At 54.5% G+C, this 13898-nt stretch overlaps 4 protein-coding genes across 4 annotated transcripts; 3 read left to right on the forward strand and 1 right to left on the reverse strand.

Moving 5' to 3' along the window:
* Positions 1-660: 660 nt before the first annotated feature.
* Positions 661-2134, forward strand: VDAG_03656 (pectin lyase B; the record flags this gene model as incomplete). The annotated part of the gene is made up of 5 exons (XM_009653740.1): positions 661-902; positions 953-1286; positions 1340-1423; positions 1483-1505; positions 1570-2134. The coding sequence occupies 5 exons, from the start codon at positions 661-663 to the stop codon at positions 2132-2134; spliced, it is 1248 nt and encodes a 415-aa protein (XP_009652035.1).
* A 3057-nt stretch (positions 2135-5191) lies between these two features.
* VDAG_03657 (uncharacterized protein) lies at positions 5192-9974 on the forward strand (the record flags this gene model as incomplete). Its single annotated transcript, XM_009653741.1, has 4 exons — positions 5192-5249; positions 5323-5408; positions 5568-5694; positions 6358-9974. The coding sequence occupies 4 exons, from the start codon at positions 5192-5194 to the stop codon at positions 9972-9974; spliced, it is 3888 nt and encodes a 1295-aa protein (XP_009652036.1).
* Positions 9975-10193: 219 nt separating this feature from the next.
* VDAG_03658 (coiled-coil domain-containing protein) lies at positions 10194-11187 on the reverse strand (the record flags this gene model as incomplete). The annotated part of the gene is made up of 5 exons (XM_009653742.1): positions 10194-10490; positions 10573-10676; positions 10744-10870; positions 10997-11031; positions 11115-11187. The coding sequence occupies 5 exons, from the start codon at positions 11185-11187 to the stop codon at positions 10194-10196; spliced, it is 636 nt and encodes a 211-aa protein (XP_009652037.1).
* Positions 11188-12250: 1063 nt separating this feature from the next.
* On the forward strand, positions 12251-13417 carry VDAG_03659 (uncharacterized protein; the record flags this gene model as incomplete). The annotated part of the gene is made up of 1 exon (XM_009653743.1): positions 12251-13417. The coding sequence occupies one exon, from the start codon at positions 12251-12253 to the stop codon at positions 13415-13417; it is 1167 nt and encodes a 388-aa protein (XP_009652038.1).
* Positions 13418-13898: the final 481 nt, after the last annotated feature.

Here is a 13898-nt window from a genome sequence, read left to right on the forward strand (position 1 = left end):
GAACTCGACGTGCTACTTTTTCCCACAAAGAAGGGGCCTCGCATACCCTTGGTCGCTGAAAGCTTATACCATCTTGTGTCTAGGCTATGGGACCTCTTCTCGTCTCCGCCACTATCCTTGTTATGTGAGCAAAGTACCTACATCTCACGACACGTTCGCTGATTGCGTTTGGAACCCCTCTAATATGAAAGCGAAGTGCCGGTGGATCGGAGATCTACAAAGCGAGTCTTATTCCGAGCCAGCCCTGCACTCGTGGACCGACTCGGCCTAGACGCCCAGGCGCTTCCGCTTCTTTCGATAAGCTCAGCGGTGCCAAAAACCCACTCGTCCAGCCCTTTCATCTCCCGCCCCTTTCGACACCCCGGCCAAGTTTCCATTTAGAGCATGACATCGGACCCAATCGCCCCGAGAGGCTGGAAGCTATGGCCCTGACACGAGCGCCTTAAGTTTCACAGCTCATGAGTTTATTTCTCCGCACTTTGACATGCATGTTCAAGAATCAATGTTCCGGCCCAAATGCCCTATTGTGCATGCCGGAAGTTCTCGATGTAGTAACCTGATCATGGGCCCTGCCTGGTGCTAGTGCTACTGTCAACTGCCAAGATGCTGGGTCGAAGCCGTTGATAAAGCGACGGAGGAGACAACCGTTCATGCCTTGTCATGTTCAAGCTTCGTTCCCAGTCCATTCGCTCTCTTTTTATTCATTTCTTGGCATCCGTCATTGCACTTGTTTCCCGTTTCGTTGCATCCAAGGTCTCAAATATGCACTTCACCACAATTGTGCTCCTCGTTGGAGCGCCAACTTTGTCCTTTGCCCAGGTCGTTGGCAAGGCCTACGGCTTCGCTGCAGGCGTCACTGGCGGCGGGTCCGCTACGCCTGCTGTCCCCAAGGACATTGCCCAGTAAGAACTATTGTTGCGCAGGGCGTCTACCAAGACTGACATCCATCCAGGCTCAAGTCATGGCTCGGGGATGATACCCCCCGCGTGATTCGCATTGACAAGACCTTCAACTTCATCGGCTCCGAGGGAAGCGTCACCGAGATGGGCTGCCGCAACAAGAATGTCTGCACGTTCCTCAACGGCGGCCAGGACTGGATCAAGCCCGACTGCGACAGCGAGCAGACCCCTGTTCAGGTCACGTACGACAAGGCTGGCACGGTGGGCATCATCGTCGGCAGCAACAAGTCGATTGTTGGTGTTGGGAACAAGGGCGTCCTGCACGGCAAGGGTCTGCGTCTGAAGCAGGGGGCCTCGAATGTCATCATCCAGAACCTCCACATTGATGTAGGGTTTCTCGCCGTTCTTCTGAAAGTGTCGATTACTGACTGTAAGATCAGAACCTGAACCCCCAGCACATTTGGGGTGGCGATGGCATCAGCCTTGAGGGTCAGAACAACGGTGTCTGGATCGACCACAACAAGGTGTGTAACTGCTGATATTCTAAGGAGTGCGGGCTTTTCCTGACTAACATTTTTTACAGTTCACACGCGTTGGTCGCCAGATGTTCGTTTCGCAGTCAGTCCGCCTCAGCTTCCCATACCATGACCGTTGACTGACGTTACCCCAGCTTCGATGCCAACACGGCCACTCTCTCGAACAACGAGTTCGACGGCAAGACCAGCTACTCCCGTACCTGCAACAACAAGCACTACTGGACCATCATGATGGTCGGCAAGCTCGACAAGATCACCTTCGACAAGAACTACCTCCACGACGTCTCGGGTCGCGCCCCCAAGATTGGCTCCGAGTCCGGCACCCAGATCATCCAGGCCGTCAACAACTATTACAACTACAACACCGGACACGCCTTTGACATCTCGTTTGCTGGCGCCCGCGTCCTCATCGAGGGCAATCGCCTCGAGAACCAGCCGCAGCCCATGACCCCGGCCAGCAGCACCGGCAAAGTCTACAACGTTCCCGACGACGCGTCACGCACCAACTGCGCATCCTACCTCGGCCGCAACTGCGAGATCAACGCCATCACCGCGTCGGGCGCTATCACGGCACGCAAGGACAACAGTGTGCTGACCGAGCTTGGTAAGTACAAGGCCAACCTTGTGCAGCCTCTGCGTTACGGTGACGTCAAGGGTCACGTCCTTGCGAACTACGGTGTTGGTCGCATTGGAAACTAGGGGTAGCGATTAGCGTGACGGCGTGATAGCGTGATTGCAATGCTCATGGCGCGCTATCCGCATAAGCAAGGAGTCAGATTTCCGAGTAGATACACATACATAACAACTGTCATCCGAGAGTTTTTCACTTCGTCGTACGACTGGCGTGCCACTTGCGAGTTCCACGGATGTGTCATAGTCTTTCACATGGACTTTGAGACTCAACTAATATTTTCCTCGAGTTTCAACCGCAACAGGCGCCTCAAAATCTACCGTGAATGGTTTTCTGTGGTGATCGGTGACTTTCTGAGAGAATAATTTGCGTGAATTTCAGCCAGAGGCTATCTGCTACATCGGCCGTCTGTGTCCAGCTTCATGACCGCTGCTTCCGTCCGGCCACTCCTACCTACGCGGTGATCGTCAAACCAATACCTATGCGTGACCTCGAATCCAGAACTCTTATACACAGCTCTAGCAGCTTCGTTATCATGATCAACAAGAAGAAGAACCCTTACGCCCTGGCCCTCCCCCATACTGACCGCAAGCTGCAATGCACTCTTAACAATACCCTTGGCCAACCCTCGACCCCTACCTTCGGGCACGACATACATAGCGTTCAAAGCAAACTGCCATTTTATTCCTGTGGCTTCTTCAGCAGGGCCAAAACTTGACATTCCGGGCGCAATATGCATTGCCTTCCCATACATCTCCTCGGCTTTAGCCGGGTCCAGCGGCCCCACGAGCGTCAGCGATGCGAGCCACGGTTGCTCCAATATCAGCTCGAGCTTTCCTTCCGCTGAAGGGCTATCCAGACCTGGGGGCCGCACAACAGCAACCAAATTGGTTGCCAGCGGGTTTTTTACTCTGGACACCCATGTCTCTCGGGGAAATGACTCCTCCCTTGCAAGTGTCGACCCGAAGCTGCCAGGGGACTGAGCCATCGACAAGAGCCGAAAGTCTTTGTATTTATTGACCAGTCGATCAAATTGTGTCTCGGAGGGGAGAGAGCGTGGAAGGGTGATGTATTCCATGGCGGGGTAAATACAGGGCGCGTGAATGGTCGTTTTCAGAGAACCCAGGAGACCGTTAGCCACTCTATTTCAACGAAAGCCATATGTGGCAAACTAGACGTATGATCAAACTACTCACAGTTGCAGAACTTTGTGCCAAGCTCGAAGTATCGTTGAGGTGTGACTCAATTGGGGATATCTACGTATACAAAAACTGTTGCCGACCCCGCGACTTCAGTTCGCTCAGATGAGCGAATCAGCGTGCTTCTCGCGCTTGACCCTTCTGTAAATCCACCAATCTCATAATCACGGCTATGCAGAATCACGCTGTTGAGCTGAATATTATGCTCAAACGAATGGCGATACAGTGTAGTGGTCAAATTTGATTCATTGTTTTATCGAAGGGGCAACTGAGTCCATGGCTTTTTATTTGGTGAAACTGTTAATCTCCTAGAATGTTGAGAGGGCTTCACTGCTTATGTGAACCCCAATCCAGTGCTTCTGCTGTGCTTGCGAGCTCTGAATAGGTAGGGTATGTGATATAAGGCTCTTGATGGCTGATTGATTGATGCTATCTCTGAATTACCGCTACCTACGTGAGTCAGATATACCCGTCTGATTCGCCGATCACGTAAGCCGTGATTCACGTGCTCCTGAGAGCTGTGAATCCCAGATATCACCATCCTAATCACCGCCCTAGGGAATCCCCTAATATTGGTTCAACATAGAACCTATTTCTTTTTTTTTTTTTTTTTTTTTTTTTTAAAAAAAAAAAAAAAAAGAAGACCCGGCTGTCTCATCGAGATTCGTCTACTCGCCCTGCTGAGTCGCCAAACTTGTCTTCTCCAGGCGATGGCTGGGGAGTTTTATTTCGATTTGATACTGTACTTCAATATCGAAGCTTTGCCCTGTAACCCATGGCGTCGAGAGTTCGCCTGTTAATGTCACCCTTTGAGTACACTCAAGTTTGGTTTCTGGTCAAGGATCCAAAATTGTCAAATCTCAAGCCGCTATGGGGTTAGATAGCTTCGCTTATTCCTACTACATCACCTCGGGCTCGATGTGTCCCACGAGGTCACGAGTCGTTGGCATACTGCTTGAAGCGATCGTTGTTCAGGTGTTCTCCCAAAGATAGGAAGGATTTCTGACAGTTCTTTATTCTCTTCTGCTTTGCATTCATCGGGACTCAGCGGCGCGGCGCATCCTGGCCACTGGCATGCCTAGCTTGACCAGTTGGAGCGTTATTTGACACAAGTTTTTGACGAGGCAGGCAGCAACGTTTGAAATACCTGTGGCCCCGGAGTATCCGACGTGACACTTGCAGCAACCTTAGCTGCGGTCGTCGCCCGCAGTTTAAGGCCAGCTAGGCTGCCACTTGCGAGGTAGGTGTTCCGTCTCCTGCACGTTGAGGGTACGATCGAGATGGGGCCGAAAGCAGGCCGAGGCGAGAGACCCTTGTCACAGTAAGAGTATGACAGTACACCCATTGTAATGCTGATCGTGGTCAAAATTAATGTGTCGTAGCGGGGATTCGAGATTTCAAATGCAATAAGCACGTATTCGCTTATCACGAAATCATTCAGGTGACATGGCCCCAGGTTCCTAATGTTATGACGGTTAGCTAAAGGGGCACATTCCCCAACCACCACGAGCCGAACGACTAGGTAAACATGTGTGCTGTTCTGCTCGACCTCCTTGTTGGATTGCAGTGAACACGATTCGGTCAGCTGAGTGGAGATTTGCGCCGAATTTCCAGTACGACGCCAGCAAACGTCGCCGAAGCACATGGATGGTTGTGCGTCCTGTAATCTTCGAGAAAGCTCGGGCTCCTAGCGCCCATAAATTAAGCTCTTGACATCCTTCTCTCTGTCGGATTTTGTGGGCTGTTCCGGCCGAGTGGAGATCCAGGCAGCCGTTTAGGGGAAATCTTGACATGTGGCTGATGCCATGAGCTCCCAGGAATGAAGGAGCTTCCTGAGCTCGCAAAAGTTGACTGAGGAGTACGTATGCCCGAACAACAAGGCGATGTCTAATTTCCATAGACCTCTCTGCCCATTGCCTTGTGGGCATGACCAGAGGCAATATCACAAGTCTTCATCGTGGAGGTGGTGGCCCAAGCCCGTGTGGTGTGTTGAGCCCCAAGCTAAGCGATCGAGAGCTTCCCCATCAGACCCTGAAAGCAAACTGAATGGTAGGCAGCAGTATCGGGCACCCAGAACCCGTCTCTGGCCGATGCACTGTGTCCTCCTCACTGGCGATGCGCCATATGGAGAGCCGGAGTCAGGGTCAGTCGGATGAGCTTGTTTTCAGGCCTCCGCGCAGCGTCCCGATATTTCAGTGGTCAATGAATTATGTGATGCCTTGGTGCTTTCTTTCTCAAAGAATCGGATCAACCGCCGTTGACCGTGTCCTTGCCTTGAACCCCTGACTACCAACCTACCTAGGTACTTTACCTGACCTTAGCCGGTACTCAGGGCAATGTCACAAGGGATGACCGAGTATGGGCGCACGTGACTGAACCTTTGGTCGCGCTCTCAGCACGAGCCTTGCAGGAGCCTCCCACGCAACCACGTAAGCTCTGGTGCATTATTAGTGCACCTCAGCAAGCTTTGTGCTCCACCAGCCCCGGCTCCACTCCTGCAGGCTTCCGAATTGATGGCCAATCACAGCGTGACCAACAGATTGGCGTCAGGCAGCAGCTTTCGCCCCTCGCATCAGCCCCGCCAAAGCCGCCGCGACGACGACATCCTCAGGTCCTCTTACCACGAGTCCAAGACACCACCCCCAAGGCCCTCTTCATCGTTGCCATAGACAGCATTCGGGTGATTTGGCTATACGATAGGCACCAGGATTATTCCTTTCTCATACACTCCCTCTGCCTCTTCTGCGAAGTAGGCTCTTCTTCATCATCACCACCACCAGATCCCATCATCAACACATTGCGACACTCACCAAAGATCACTGCCACTCGGCCTCTTCAGCACACTCACCTCACACCTGGGCAAACTCTGTTCATCAAAAATCCTGGCGTGGTCCCCGCCGAGTTGCGCCTGCCGATCTCAACAGCCGCGCCCTTTTGAACTGGTGTCCGCGCCCACGCCAAACATCCAGATATCTTTCGCGACTATGCTCGCCCTGCAATGACATACGCCTCCTCTGGTTCCAAACACAGCGTCCAACAGCTCTTTTCTTTTTGAACCATACCATTGTCAGCTATGGACTCAGTCTTTCCAGCTGGGGGCTATCAGCTACCCATGCACCGGCGACTAAGCCGGCTTTATAACGACACCAAAAAGTCATCCGACTTTCTCACCCAACCCGTTCAAAATGCCGAGGACCCTGACATCAAGGCCCTTCACAGGAAGCTGCGAATCCAGAAGGATCGGTTCGTAAGCTGGGGAATGGAATGGTCCGATCCAAGCCAGACCGAAGAAATCGACGAGTCGCTCTCCAAGGCCGGTCTGAGCGAGGTCGTAGGCAGCATCCTCTCGACTATTCACGACATTGTCGCCGAGGCCGAGCCACTATGGCAGAGCTCAAAAGCCCTTGTCAGCGGCGGTAAGGCGTCCGAAAAGTCTTCCGGCGACAAGAAGGTTCCAATCGTCGCATGGGACAAAGGCCGCTTTGAGGATCTCATCCGCGACCTCACCACCTCTGTCGACACGCTCTACGACTTGTCTAGAACCCGCTCCTCCGGTGTCTTTTCTGCGTCGTCAAGCCGTACGAAGCTCTCCAAATCCATGGCATCCGCAGAGGACCTGCGCTCGTTTGAGTCGACTCGCATGCAAACACCTCAACAAATCGACCCATCGTCATTAACCAACCTGAACTCCATGCCCATCACCCAGTCTGCCGCTACTCGGGATATTGTTTTGATGAGCAGACAAGCCTTGGCGGCTATGGGAAAGCAGATCGGGCCCCAGCCTTCGGGCCCTCTCCTTCTCGAATTTGCCGAGTTCGACCCCGTCTATGCCACCACTGGCATCATGCCACCCATGGCTCGTTTCGAAAAACTCTCAGCAGGCTTGCAACGTGAGTCGCAAAGAGCTCCCGGTGCTTGGACAGGACTGCCCCGACTACTGGGCTACTTTGAAGATCTCCAGTATTCCCGCCTTGGTCTCGTCTATCAGTTTCCGCCCACCTTCAACGCCATCCGCCAGGACAGCAACACCCGTAACCCCGTGGACAACCTGTGCACACTGAACGATTTACTGATGCGCCCGGACTTCGAACCCAGGCTGGAGGCCAAGTTCCGCCTGGCCAACAACCTCGCCAATACCGTCTTCGACCTTCACGCGCGCGGCATCACCCACGGAAACATCCTTGACCGCAACGTCACGTTCTGTAACACGCATAATCCCGACAGACCTGACTTGACAAGTGATGAGGTCGACATTCGCCGCCCTTTGATTTCTTCATTTGATCTCTTTCCGGATGCGCCATCTGACCATGAGGAAGTTCCCTTCATCCAACTCTATCGCCACCCTCTGGACCCGCGCACGGCACCTGCTGGTCCAATCACTGACCGGACGGACTCGAGGATTCTCGACCTGTACTCACTGGCCATGACTTTGACGTCCATCGGATTGTGGACACGCCTGGAATACCTGGTGCCGGACCCGCTGTCGCCCTCCATTCCGGAATCCATCCTCGAACAGCTTGCCATTCGCTGCGGCACCCTCTATGTGAAGGCCGTGCAGGTTTGTTGGGATGCTGTTGATCAGGAACTCGCCGGCAAGGTCGTTGGCGAAGAGCTCCTGGCCAATGTTCAAGTCAAGGCAAGCCGTTACCTGGAGGCATGCTGTATCTTGGACGGCGTCAGCGGCCTGGATGAGCGTCTTGGTCGGGACCTCGGTGACACGAAATCCTCAATCTTGACGCAGGCTTCCCAAGCAGGCCCGGCCACCCAGATTCAGCCCCGCCAGACGGCGTCGGATGAGATGAAGGTCCCGATCGCTCGTGTTCCCGTTTCGGCACCAGTGCCTGCCATGGAATCCGAGAAAGCTCTTCTTGCGAAGCGCGACGCTGAACGTAAGAACCCTTCTCCCCATGCACTCCAAAGTTCACATTTTGAGATTTCGACAGTCGAGCAATCCTCGGTCAAGCCTTCCAAGCAGCGCTTGTACCCTAACGTGCCCCTCTCCCCTGATGCCATTGAAAAGTGGCACACGACCGTCATGCCGCAGGTCAACCAGGCCTTGCGTCATTTCTATCGCAAGTATCCTGAAACTGTTGAAATCTCCCTCGAGTCTATCGGCGTCTCGCCTCAGAAAGCCAAACCTACCGTCCTCGTCGTTTGCACCTCCGTCAGCAAGGTCAAGGCGATCCTCAAACGCAAGCTCGGCGAGATATTTGAGGCTGGCAATGAGTTCGGCCTTAAGGTCTGCAAGGGCCAGATTGTGCTGTCCCGAAAGCAAGCGGGCGATCCAAAGCGTAGCATGACCGGAGAAGGTAGTGACGGCGGAGAAACGAAGCCCGCCAATCCTAGCTATCAAGAGTGCCCAAATAACGGGGCCAGCATTGGCGCCTGGATCGGCGACCGTCACCTGCCTCCTGTTAGTTTCGGCGGACTCGTCATCGTGGACGACAAGCCGTACGGCATGACAGTGCACCACATGCTCGATGATCCAGACCAGGACCGAGCGCCTCAGAAAGACCCTGCCGAGTCAACCCACAGAAGTATGGCGAGACCAGACGACATGTCTCTCCAGAACTTCTATGCTGACTCTGCCGATGACAGTGGATCTGAGGACATCGCTTGCGAGTTTTCGGACAGCGACTCGGAAGCATCCGAGACGGACATCACCAGCGACACTTCGGATGACGAGTCCGAGAGCGACGACGGAGAGTACGGCCAGCCTGGCGATATTCCCGGCGTTGAGCCTGGTTGCGGAGAGGGATACGTCGTGACGCAGCCGGCCATGGACGACGTCGACGACGACTTCTACCCTTGCGCAGAGACAGCTGACGAAGACCACCTCGACTCGTATAGCCTCGGAGAGGTCTACGCGTCGAGCGGGATACGGCGCCGTGAGCAGGACGGACTCGTTCATGAGATCGACTGGGCGCTGTTTGAATTTCATCGAGAGAGGCTACCCGACGACAACACTATCCCTCACTTCAAAAAGACAACCAAGAAGAGCGCTGCAGCGCCAACTGGGGATAATTTCATGCGTCCGATGGACGTGACGCCGTCCTCCGCTCTGCCTGGTCTAGAGGTTCAGTGTATCGCGCGCACAAGTGGTCTGCAGTCGGGCCGGATCTTGCCAGCCATGGTCAGCATTAGGATCTACGGTCGCCAATCGCCCAGCCACTCGTACCAAGTCACCAGCGGGATGGCATCGCCGAGCATGGGCATCCCGGGCGACTCAGGCGCGTGGATCATGGATCGCGAGATGGGGCGCGTGTGTGGCCACGTGCTGGCCTGGAGTCAGCGCAAGATGGTGGCGTACATCTGCCCCATGGATGTGCTGCTTCTTGACATTGCCGAGACGCTCGGCGCAGAAACTGTTCGACTACCTGGCGGTGAGCCAATTGTGCGAATCATGAATGCCGAGGAGCGTTTCGCGCAGTACGGCGACGGCGACGAACTGGGAAGCTCACCCTTTCTAGACCCTTGCGATGATGAAGACCTAGGCGATCTTCTGGGGGAGGACGAGGACGAGGCACCCATGCTGGCGCGCTCGCAGGCGGCTCGTAAGGGACACGGCGACAAGGGCCGCGTGGCGCACAGCGAGAAAGGAAGAGCGGGTTACGATAAAGCTGCCGACGCGTCAACGGGTGACGTGACGAAGGCTATGGAGTCGGTAGGGATTGGCGGCGGGCGATTAGGCGTCGGGATGTGCAGCTGACTTGGCGCCGCAGTCGCCGTCGCCTACGTGGCGCGCAGGCCACGGCTGCGAATGTTGATGACGGAGTGATGGATACCCCCTCCCCCTTTTCCAATTTGTTGTGTCGAGGATGAAGTCAAACGAAGCGATCTTAGTTTTAATCTCGAAAATACCACGTCCTTTTTCTTTCTTTTACTTTTTTTTTTTGTGTCAGTTTTTCACTTTGATCAACCGTGGCAGTTACATGAAGTCATCCTCCCAGTCGGCATCCCTGTTTTGGTTGCTCGAGCCCTCCAGTGCATCTTCGGTAAACAGATCGTCGTACGCGTGGTCCTTTTGATACTTCTTCTCCTTGCGCTCCAGCGCGACGCGCGCCTCCTCCTTGCGGCGCAGGAGCATGGCGGCCTGGTCGCGTTGGCGGAGCTCCTTGAGGCGGTCCTCGCGCTCCTGGGCAAAGTCGGGCTTCGCCTCCACCTTGGTCTTGTTGAGGCGGTTGACGATGGGATTCTCGCGCTGGGGGACGAGGATGCGCTTGACCTGAGGACCTGTCAGTCCCGCCCCTCTCTTCGGGGTGTAGTCGTGTTGGATTGAGGAGGTTGTGGACGGCGGGAGGACAGACCTTGCGGGGATCCTTGAAGGAGACTTGGCCCGTGGCCATGCTGCCGTCTTTCTTCAGGTTGGACCACGGGGTGTAGATGACCGTCACGTTGTCCTTCTTGTTGCCTGCGGCCGAGTAAGCGATGTTGATTCCAGGCATGGCGGGCATCGATGAGTGGAAAAGGCTACGCACCCTCGATGGAGTTGGCCTTGGTGAGCTGGGCGAGGTCGTCGAGGAGAGGCTGGGGGATGCTGTCCCATTTCTCGCCTTCACGCAGGCGGAGGTAAATATGGGCGCTCGACAGCTTGTCGGCGTGGAACTGGCCATGTCAGCGAGAAACGCGTGATGACATGTGGCCCTTCTCTCGGTGCGAGAGACATACCCTGGAAAGGTCAGCGGGGTTTGCGGCCGCGGTAGGGATCGGTCTGGGCGAAACTCACCACACGTCCTCCTCCCAGCCATACTTGATGAGATCCTCGTCTGGGAGAGTCTGGCATCAGTCTTGGCTCATGTTTACCGGCCAACCTAGTCCGTGTCGGCAGGGTGAGGGCATCGTCACGCACTCTCAAACTTGTCCTTACCGACGTAGATGCGGGCTGAGGGCTCGACAACGTTGGACGTGAAGTAGTAGACCATGATGGCTGACTTGGGGGGTTTTAGATGAGTTCGAATGAGAGCTCCCGGGCGACAGATCGCGACCTCGCCTTTGATCAAGCGTGATGAGCGCAAACAGGTTGGAGGTTGTGAGTGCGATCAAATGGGTCAAAACGACAACGATCAGGTTGCGACGTGGGGCAGAATTTGATGTGATGGTGGGGAGGGGCAGAGGTGGTACGCAGTGCCTAACACCGTCGCGTTTGTCTGCGCTGGAGGCGCTGCAAGAGGCAGGCTGTAGGGTTGGTGCGGGGGTACTGTCGCCAGCATCTCGGTGTGCCCAGCTCGGTGAGCACAGATCGCGAAAGTTTCTTTTGAGGCGTGTACTGCCAGAAAGCACGCACACCGGAGTCCTGCGATGGTTAATGGTCTAGTCAGTGCAGACAAGTCCCATTCTGATGCAAAACATTCATTGGAAATGTCCACCCATACCTAATCAGCATCGGTGAGCTGGGAATGGGTGACTTTCTGCTGATGGACATGGAAGAAATGACAAGATGATGACCAACATTTCCGGTTCTTCCAGACGTTGTCTAGTAAGTCTTTGAACCGATTCTAGCTCTGATATTGATAGATGATGTTGCTACTTCGTTGCTGCAATTTTCATTTTCCACGACGTAATTCATACGCCTACTCCAGAGTTGTCACATCTCGACTTCTCAGTCTCTCCTCTGCATAGTCAGTCCACTCACTCTCCTTACCCAGGAATAAGTGGCGTTCGGGAAACCAAACGACTTGAGAGTTTAGTTTGTTGAAAATATCGGGCCTGCCGCTGCCTTTGTGTGTTTCTTGACTGACTTACACGTGTCGGACTGTTGTTGCACGCCTGGGGCAGCAATGCGTAGACCACCCAACAATACTTGTCCGTGAATAAGCTGACGAGCACGTCAAGAAGTTCCGGAGTAGTCCCAAAATTTTGAATCTCCTGTTCAGTCGCAGCTGGCGTCTCCTATATGATAACCACAACATTGACGCCTGCCCTCGCACTGCATCATCGTCAACCTCCCTTCCAACTTCATTGCTCCCACTCACAACGCCATCGACAATGCCCAGTCAGTTTGTCATTGTCCCTGCGACGCTCTCACCTCGTTATCAAGGTGTCGAAGATCCTACCCCTCGACAGTCTCGTCTGAAGTACCTCATTATCGCGTCCGTTTTTCTCTTCTCGATTGCCATTGCTATTTATTGCGTCGTCGGCCTCATTTACAGCTCCCAACCCCATTTCCTCCCCGCCACCCTCGCCGTTGGGACTGGCGTCAGCGTTCTCGTCATTGGCTTCATCCTCGCCTTTTTAAAGTGCTGGAGCCGCGTTCGCAGTCGTATGCCGGCCGTCATCCCTGGAAACAGCAGCCACGGGTTCGAACTTTCTCCCGACGAAGACGGCAGCAACACAGGTGGTGGATACGGCGGCTTTCGAGGCTGGCTCACCATGGACATGCCCACCAAGATTGGCGTCGTCGGTGTCGAAATGTCCAACTTTCTGAGCCGTACCGGGGTCGCTCTCTTTGGCCAGCCAGTCGCCGTAAGCGAGGAACAGGTGCCGGAGAGGGTACGCGGCGCTGACGCTTGTCTCGAACATCGGGAGCGCATTTCTCTGGACCATCTCAGCATCAGGGATGAGGAGTTCGGCAGGATGAGCTCAGAAGAGCGATCGAGGACCAGCACACCTATTTACACCAGCAAAGGTCGTCTGAGGCAGGGTTCGGTCAACAAAGAGAACCAAAACACAACGGGGGCTGCAGGGGCCTCTTCGAATAGTCGCATCGAGGCTGTCCCGAAAGGTCATGCTGCTTCGCGAGATGTTCCCTCTGCGCGTGCAGTCGGAGGCCAAAGTGCTTTCGCGGCATGCGATCAAGTCCGCAAGTCGGCCAACCAGGAAGCCACGACTCACCCTGATGAAGCTCCCCAGGACAGGGCAAATTTGCCTTCCGAAACGCAAAGACATTTGATACCAATGCCCTTCAGAGGTGCCTACAGCGACTCAGCGAGTCTTCCGAAACATGATCCTCTTCGAACACGCCATGAACCCGTTAGCGGCAGACTGGGCAATCTCTTCCGCAGGGACAGAGTTTGGGAGACGATTCCCAACACATCTTCCAATCCGCAGACAGCTCCCCCGGCGCCGGCGGCAGTCCGTAAAGCAGGCGACGCCGGGCCTGTCATCGTGAAGAGATGGCAAATGTACGAAGAAGGTGGCGCCAAACTCCGGTAGTCGCTTTGTAGATCGTATTGGGGTTGGAAGGCCGTATTCTGAGTCAGTGCTGCACGACAGACTGCACAGAATTGCGGGCAGTCAGTGAAGGCAGGGGTGAGTCCGCAAGGAATCCGGACATGATTGACTTCCATTCTGTATCTCGGAAGCTATAGAGTCCATAGCAGATTGGAAATGGGAGCTGTTGAGCTTGGAGGGACAAAGACTGTAGGATCAAAACCGGTAACAACTAGACGCATTGCTAGTAATATAGCTGGGTGTAGCAGGAAAGTTGAGAGCCTCTTCTCTCGTCCTTCGATCACTACTGTGTTCTGCGATCAACGAATGATAGAACATTCTGGAGCTGCTGTGAAAAGACCGCTTGTAGTTGTGCCGATTATGTGGCTCAACCGCAGGCAACAGGACCATGGCCTTCTGTAATTTCGTTCTCTAGCACCAAAAGTGAGCCCGCTCAAGGGTCACTTTGATCCGGGCGTCCAGG

This window comes from Verticillium dahliae, genomic scaffold, assembly GCF_000150675.1.
Source record: "Verticillium dahliae VdLs.17 supercont1.6 genomic scaffold, whole genome shotgun sequence".
NCBI lineage: Eukaryota > Fungi > Ascomycota > Sordariomycetes > Glomerellales > Plectosphaerellaceae > Verticillium > Verticillium dahliae.